This window comes from Podarcis gaigeae, assembly GCF_964106915.1.
Source record: "Podarcis gaigeae genome assembly, chromosome: 17".
Taxonomy (NCBI): domain Eukaryota; kingdom Metazoa; phylum Chordata; class Lepidosauria; order Squamata; family Lacertidae; genus Podarcis; species Podarcis gaigeae.
This window is the reverse complement of record NC_139694.1, coordinates 236,867-245,006: the sequence shown is the minus strand read 5'-3', so window position 1 is coordinate 245,006 and position 8,140 is coordinate 236,867. Positions and strand designations below refer to the sequence as shown.

At 53.4% G+C, this 8,140-nt stretch overlaps 1 protein-coding gene across 1 annotated transcript; it reads left to right on the top strand.

Annotated features, from left to right (window-relative positions):
* Positions 1-1,051: 1,051 nt before the first annotated feature.
* Positions 1,052-7,347, top strand: NHLH2 (nescient helix-loop-helix 2). Its single transcript, XM_083720010.1, has 2 exons — positions 1,052-2,056; positions 6,753-7,347. The coding sequence occupies exon 2, from the start codon at positions 6,753-6,755 to the stop codon at positions 7,158-7,160; it is 408 nt and encodes a 135-aa protein (XP_083576136.1). The 5' UTR covers positions 1,052-2,056; the 3' UTR covers positions 7,161-7,347.
* The last annotated feature ends 793 nt before the right edge of the window (positions 7,348-8,140 follow it).

Sequence of the window (8,140 nt, the reverse complement as noted above, 5' to 3'; positions counted from 1 at the left end):
ACTGCCAGCCCTGCCTTCTACATCCCAAGGCAGTGGCCTCACCCTGACTAATGCTAGAGACCTGCAGTGGTTGTCGATTTGCTCCTGGGCCAAGTTCAAGGTGTTACTATTAGCATATAAAGCCCATAGCAACTTGGGATCAGTTTACCTGCGAGATCACCTTGCCCCACCTGTGCCCACCCAGCCACTTTGCCAGCGGAACTGGCACTCCTGCAGGTGCCACATAACAGCCACATTGGTCAGCACGCAACCATTCAGTGTGGCAGGACCTGCACATCGGAACTCTGTTGAGATCAAGCAGGCACCTTCACTGTACTCCTTTTGTTGCCTGCTAAAAACAGTCTTGTTCAGAGGAGCCTATCCAAACGCTTGCAAAGTTGAGCTCTTTTTAATCAGTTTTGGTATTTTTACTTGTGTATGTTTTAAAGTACGATTGCAAATTCTTGTTGATTTTACAGTGTTATCTTTTTGTAAACCACTGGGAGGTGGTTGGGTTGGGGGGGGTTTGCAATCAAGAGGTTATAAATCTTAGGAAATAAAAACAAATACAACAGACACATTTCGCCAGAATGCCTGGCCCTGCATGCTTGCCGAAGAGGAAGAGGAAGAGGAAGACGGCACTAGAGGGCACGACCTGAACCAGTGGATTCAAATGACAACAAATGATGAATTTCTTATAGCAAGAAATGTGGAACGGATTCCTTCCGAAGGTGGTAGGCTCTCCTTGGTTGGAGGTTTTCCAACAGAGCTTGGATGGCCATCTTTCATGGATTATTTAGCAGGGGTTGGACTAGATGACCCTGGGACCCGTTCTGAATCTACATCATCAACAACGTAGTGCTTAAGGTCAGGGGTGGCGAGGGTTCTGCTTCTTCTTGCAGAGGATGCTGGACTGCGGGGTTGGGCAGCTCTAGCAGCAAGGCGGGTGACAGCTCCACACACGCGAGCGCCCAGCGGAAGCCGAAGGTGCACGTGTGAATCCTCCTCCGTTCGCGCATCTCCATCTCTCCTCTCCCGCGGATGCTGCCCTCCGAGCGGCTGGCTGGCTGGCTGGCTGGCAATCTCGGGGCCCTGAAACTCCCACCCGGTGACAGATGTCAAGTCCAATTAAGCGACGCGCCTCTCGCTGGCAGTCCAATGGGATCGCCCATTGGGTAGCAACTTCGACGCGGCTGGGGGGGGGGGACATGCCGGCGCCTCCTCCCTCCTGCGCCTTTATAGCCAGCCGCTTCTCCGGGACACGAATCCGCCGGAACCTGCAGGGGATCCCGACGCATCTCTCCACCCCCGGCCCACCCCAGCCCCCTTACCGGAGAGGCCGGGCCCTCGGCTCCGGGGGGGCCCTGGCTGCGTGGTGGGCTCCCTCCATCCGGAGCCCGGGAGCGATGCGCGCCAGACCTTGATGGGCAGCAAGGGGCCCCGCAGCCGGCCTGGGCTCCCTCCTTCCTCCCGCGGAAGGGCCAAGGCGGCCAGGGGAGACGGAGAAGGGAGGAAGGAGCAGGAAGAGGCGTCGTCTGAACAAAAGCCCCGTCGGGCCCGTCGCCTTGCGCGCCCGCGGAGAGGACCGCGCTCTCCTTCCTCCTTAGCGCACCATCTCTTTTGTTGCGCGCCCCGATTATGGCAGGAGGCGCCGGCTGACCAGCGCCACTGGAAGCATCAAGCCACAATTCAGCGTCCTCTGGCATTAGAGAGACCTGGTTAGAGACCTGCGGAGGTGTCGTTCTCCCCCCCCCCGCATCTCCTCCCCCCCCCGGCCCGGATGTTTTGTTTTTTCTTTCCCCTAGTGCATTTTATTTCTCGTTTGTTGACAGTTGCGCTCTCTGCCTCCATTTCTGCGAGGCGATGAAAACGATTCCGGTCTAGCGATAGGATTTATTTTTTATTTATTTTTCATATGTGGATCACTCCCCCCCCCTCCATCTCTCTCCCTCCTTCTCCTTTTGCATTGTTTCATGTCCAAAGACTAAGATGAACCCCTTCTGGAATTTTATTTGAGGCGCGGAAAAAAGGGGGTCGGAGGCGTTGCAAGAAAGGGTGTCGTCAAGGCTCCTGCAAGGTAAAGTCCTTTCAGACATGTTCACCAGGTGAGGCTGGCTGGGCAGGAACGGGAAACAGGGCGATGGCTCGGTTAGGCCGTAGGGATTTGCGTAAGAAGACGCCTTACAGATAAATTCAAAAATGATGATGATTGTTAAAAGGGCTCTGAAGACCCGCGTTCCGGGGAGGCACCTTCCCTCGAGTCGCCAGCCTAAGTATATAGATTTACTTGGCAAGCAGAAATGAACGCCTTCGAAATCCAAGGCTCGCTCGGGCAAACGAGGCTTCCAGCGCAGAACTTCGGCCGAGCCGCCTTCCAAACGCGACGCTGGAGCGCAGGAAATTCCATACAGACCCTCGACGTTCCAAAACCATGATTTTCCATTCGCGTTGTTCGTTTGCTTTTCAGCTAGACTATTCTTTCCTTGTGAATATTAGTATTATTATTTTTAAATATTTATTTTTTTAAATTTTAAACGCATTTCCCCCTGTTTTATATATTTTTAAAAAAACACCCGATAGCAACTTCGGAGAGAAACGCTTCGCCTCCCCTGTGCCCGAGATCTTCTCCAGGTTCAGCCCCCGGAACCGGGGACAAAAGCAACACTTCCGTAATTGGCTCATTGTTTGCCAAATAACACCGGTGGGCTTGGGAGATTCTACGCAGCCCCAGGTTTCCAGGGCAGACTGTCCCATCGCTCCCCGATATTTATTTCCACCGCTCTCCTTTAAATCCTTTGTAATAGTAATGATTTCCTCTGGCATTAAACGGGAGGGGGACCTTTTAGATGATGCTGATTTCGATTTATTTGCCGCCTTTTAACCGCAGATCCCAGGGCGGTGTGTCATTTTTGGTAAACGAAAACACTGAGCTTTGAAAGCCTTGGCAATAATAATAATAATAATAATAATAATAATAATAATAATAATAATAATAATACTATAAACAATTTAATTTATGCTTGTCCTCGTCCTCAGGGACCCTGTCCCCTCCCCATCGCCTTTCCAGCTACTTCCTCTTCTCAGGAACTTCACCCTCCCTCCCCCCCCCCGTTTGCAGTGACCCCTCCCCTCCCCCCAAGTGTCCCCCGGGTCATTCTCTCCTGCTTGGCACTGCATTGTTTTCCGAGATGCCCGCGTGTCCCTGGAAGTTCTCCCTGACAGATGGGAAGGCGCGCTCATTCCCTTGGCAAAGGCGCATCCTAGAACCGACGGGGCGATGGGTGGCGAGGGCCCTTCAGGATCCTCGCCCGGGGGCGCGCTCCGATCCCGAGCGAGGGCGGCTCCGGAAAGGGCGGGGAGCCACTTGTGGGTTCGAGGAGGAGGGGCCTGGCTGGGGGCCACTCTCCCTCCTCCAGCCTCTCATTCACGGGTCTTGGGGTGGAAAGGGGCCCGAGGGCCACCTACTCCACCCCCTGCAAGGCCGGAAGCTCAGCTTGTGGTCCATTGGAGCGGCCCCCGCTTAGCTTCGCAAGTGCACCTGATTGCTGCCCCGCACTTCGCTCCCCTGCTAAGCAAACTAAATCTACCGGAGCCGAGAGAGTTTAAGTGCCCCTGAATTATACGTATTTGTATACCGCCTTTCATCTGAAGGTCACAGGGCGGTTTACAACATTGTTCTGGTATATGCATTTGCCGCGGGGGGGGGGCACAGATTGCAAAACAGGCCCCCTTCTTTGCAACAAGTTAACATCCCTTTGAGCAGTCCCTCCCCCCGCCTGCTCCTACGCGTGCAAGGAAAACCACCAGACACGAACAGGACCCTTAAACAAAAACAACACCCGGCGCTTTCTCCTCAAGGTTGCTGTTTTTAGTGTAGTTGGATCCTCGCGTCGCCAGGCTGCAACTATACCCGACGGTCGAAATCTTGATCTCGGTCCTTGCATTGTCTGGTCCATTGTTAGGCGGTGACTCGAAAACGGATAGCCTTCGGGAGGTGAGATTCTCGCCAGGAGGGGAGGGCTGTCTCTCCGATGCCTAACTAACTCACCGACTTAAAAACCACATTCCTCGACGTTCACGGCGTTGGCATCCGCTAGCGAGGCGCAACAAACAACAAATAGCTCCCCAAATAGTCCGACTTTCTGTATTTCACACCGAGGTCGGAATCGAGGCTCAGCCTGGGAGCGGGGCCGGCCTTTTGAGTTCAGAACTGGTCTCTCCTTAGCAACTGCAACGTAACTTTTGGATTTGGATTTAGAAAGCGGGAACACAAAACCTGTCTTATTTGCGTCACTCTCACATACCCTTTACGTGGGAGCGAGTTTCGATTACTTCCGAATAAACCTTTGTAGGATAGCGCACATTTAATATCGATTCCGTTGTTTGGGAGCTGGGTTTGGATTGCTAAGGCTATTTTTCTTTTGTAAACGAAACATAAACGGAGCAGCGGGCTTTTTTGAGCGTGCCCGCGCAGCAATAAATTATGACAAAGTATAAATCAGAATAGATAAGAACGATTAACTGCCCTGTTACATAGTAGGTCCAGCAAAAGAGGCTACAGAGCCCTTCCTTTAAGCTTTCTGTCCTTTCCTCCGCCCTTCCGTCTATGAAATGTTCGGGCCCTTGAGATTCCTGCATTGCAGGGGTTGGAATGGATGACCCTCGGGGTCCCTCCCAATTCTATGGAATTCTATGATAATGTTAATAAGCAAGAAGCTGGATAAGGTTCCATCCTGCCCGCCCTCAATGTGTTGCCTGAATTGCTGAAAATGTTGTGCTGGCAGATCGGTATCGATAGCATAGTGATGTAAACGCAATTGTAAAAGAACAGCAACGTACCAACGACAATAATATTGCTTGTGCGTGAAAGAGAGAGAGACAGAGAGCGCGTGCGCTATGGTCAGTTCTTTGGGAGTTTGGACAGCGCGGCCGTGGTGGCTAAAGAGACATAGCTCTGACTCTGGCCTCTCCTTTGGACTTAGATAGGTGGCCTAGACAAGGCATTCCCCCCCCCCCCGTCTCCCGCTCCGTTTGTAACTGCCTATGGACCAGTCGGGGGTCATGGCAGCCCCCTGGAAGGAGAATGGCTCGAGGGTCGTCACGCAGCACTCTGCACCGCCCAAAACGCTGCCCATATCTACATGCTGTTCTCTTGGTTGGCACCGTCTGTCTCAGGAGACAATGGAAGAGTAGCGATAACAATACCGGTCTCCCCATCGGAGGCCCTTCTTCGTGTGAGAGGTCCAGAGGGGGGCAACAGAGGCAGATTTAGGGAGCGCGACCGGTGCGGGTCCTCAGTGGCGCCGCAACCAGGAGGTAGAAAGGAAGGCGAGAGGAGGGTGAGGGGCGCTGAATTTTGGCACCCCACAGGGTAGGCTGAAATTTGAGACCCCCGGTAGCAACACCAGAAGGGGCCTTATCTGAGGTGGGTCCTCGTTTGTGCAGTGCCCACCCCAAGGAGGCTCGCCTGGCGCCTTCCTTGCTCAGCGCCAGATTTATGGTGGCGCAGGTGGTTCTCCCGCGCAGGGTGCCGAGCCAAGAGGGCACAAGATTGAGACGATCCATAGTTGCGAAGACCTATTTGGGGGCACCAAATGTCGGCTTCACACCTGGCGCCATATTACGAAAAATTACCGAAGTCTGCCCTGTTCACCTTTAGGCACCAGGCAAAAACATTCCTCTTCAGCCAAACCTTGGGCTGATATACAGCCTATATGCTTTGAAATGCCCTTGTGCGAGGGGGAGGGGGAGAATTCTTGGCATGTTTTTTCACGCTTTGTAATTTGATCTTGTATTTTTCTATTGTGAGCCACCCTGAGATCTTCGGATGAAGGGCGCTCTAAAAATTTAACAAAGAAAGATGGCAAGGGCTGTGCATGGCGAAGTGCTTCGCCCACTTGGAAGTACTTCTATCTATGCCCGCGTGAAGTCTTCTGCCTCCCAGCTGCCCTCGCCCAGAGCTTCCTGGGTCTCTTTCCCTCTCCAGCTACTTTGGATCCACAGTTGATGGAAACGGGATTCCTCCAGTGCAAAGCTTGCCCTGCAAAGCTTGCGCCAGTCGCCGTGAGGGGAGAGCCTGACCCCGAGGTTTTCAAGGGGTGTTGGCGCGCCGCACTGGTTTGGCCGGGAGATTCAAGGACAATCAAATAAACATTCAAACATTTCAGTGTAGCATGGGGTGGTATCAAAAGAAATTTTATTTGCAGAATATGGATAGATCTGTTCTCAAAAGCAGAGCAAAAGCATCAAGAGATGCTGATGACCATCTTTCTTGATTTGTCCAGCAAAAGGAAGCTCACGCCTCTCATTGATCCAGTTACAGATAGGTAGCCGTGTTGGTCTGCCAGAGTCAAAACAAAAAAATTCCTTCCAGTAGCACCTTAAAGACCAACTAAGTCAGTTCTTGGTATGAGCTTTCGTGTGCATGCATTCTGAAGAAGTGTGCCTCTCATTGAGTTTGTATACATACTTTAGGTGCATCTGCAAGAGGCTCGTTTCTAATTATACTTTGGGAATGTTCTTCAAGTTCTTATGAAGCTGCGTCGCTTTCTACTTTCTGGACGCCCCACAATTATATTATAAAGCAGTTGTGTTCTGTGTTATAAATCAAGCACTGCTGAGAGTTACTTCTTTTTGCTTACCAATGTATTTCTTCTCCATAAGTCTGAGAAACCCTGGTTGACGCTTTGGCTCCCCAGGCTGCCGTCGAGGGTGAGGGGCTGGCGGTCCTCTTTCTGGGCGTCGCTGTTGACGGTGCCTTCTCTCTTTGCCAGATGATGCTGAGCCCGGACCAGGCGCTGGACTCGGACCACCCGTCGTCGGCGCCGTCGGACCCGGAGTCCCTGGAGGCCAAGGGGCTTCGCAGCTGCTGCGCCTCGGACTTGGAGGCGCCCGACGGCGACGGGGCGGGAGGCGGAGGCGGCGGCGAGGGTCGCCCGGGGCCGCACCCTCAGCAGCCGCTGAGCCGCGAGGAGAAGCGCCGCCGGCGCCGCGCCACCGCCAAGTACCGCTCGGCGCACGCCACCCGGGAGCGCATCCGCGTCGAGGCCTTCAACCTGGCCTTCGCCGAGCTGCGCAAGCTGCTGCCCACGCTGCCGCCCGACAAAAAGCTCTCCAAGATCGAGATCCTGCGCCTGGCCATCTGCTACATCTCCTATCTCAACCACGTCCTCGACGTGTAGGACAGGCGCGCGCCTCCCTCCAGGGGCGGCGCCAGGCGGGGCGGAGAGGGCAAGAAACCCAGGGCCCGGGGTGGGGTTGACGGCGGTGGCAAGCCGGTAGGGGTCCCCCGAAGGCCCGAGGGCCCGTCCCAGGCTCCCCCGGCCCTTTGCAGAGGCGCTGCCCGCACTGGAAGCCAAGGGCACCGTGCGCTCCGCGCGGCTTCCTGCGCCCCGAGGGCGCGCCTCTTCCTTCTGATCCCCGCCCTGAAGCAACTCCCCCGCTCCGCGGCAGGGTCCCAATTCAGCAAAGTGTTTAAGATCCCGACGGCAGCTTGGCGGGAGATCCCTTGGCTTTAAGCTCGTGCCTTAAAGGGCTTTCCTGAATCGGGCCCTAACAGAAACTTGAAATGGAACGGGTCCCTCCACCCGAGGGGGTCCCCATGGGTGGGTTGCCGCGTGCCAGTTCCCCCTACCCACCGGGCAGCTCCCATTGCAGAAAGTGGAGATCTTCTTGGGGGGGGGCGGGAGGAAACAAAACCCACAAAAGACCCCGAACTGTCAAAGTGCCCCTTTCTCTAGATCCAAAAAGTCTCGACTGCTTGCGACCTTAAAACGTGATCCAGGAGTGCAGTTCAAAAGTAACTATTTATTTTTTATTTTGGGTTAGCAGAAGTAGAGTATTTTCCCCCGAGATTATTTTTTAAAATTTTGGGAGTGGTAAAGGTTTTGCGTTGAAGACTTTTGTGCCAACTGGTTTTCTATAGTCAAGTGTTTACATTTTCTTCTTCTGTGGAATAATTGTCTGACTTTGGAAGTGTTTGTTGGGAAGCAGATTGTGGGTTTCGTTTTGCTCTGGGTTTATTGGACCACTTCCCCTGTTTCTAAGCGTATTTTATATATTCAGACCTTGTCCTTGAAAATTTATTTTGTGTGTGGAATCAAAACTAGCACTTCACTTGAAGTTTTTTTGTTTTTTTTAATGTGTATGGTTATTCTGACTT

What these genes read in the sequence shown, in the direction of transcription:
- NHLH2 (XM_083720010.1), top strand. Translation starts at nt 6,753, where the DNA reads ATGATGCTGAGCCCGGACCAGGCGCTGGACTCGGACCACCCGTCGTCG.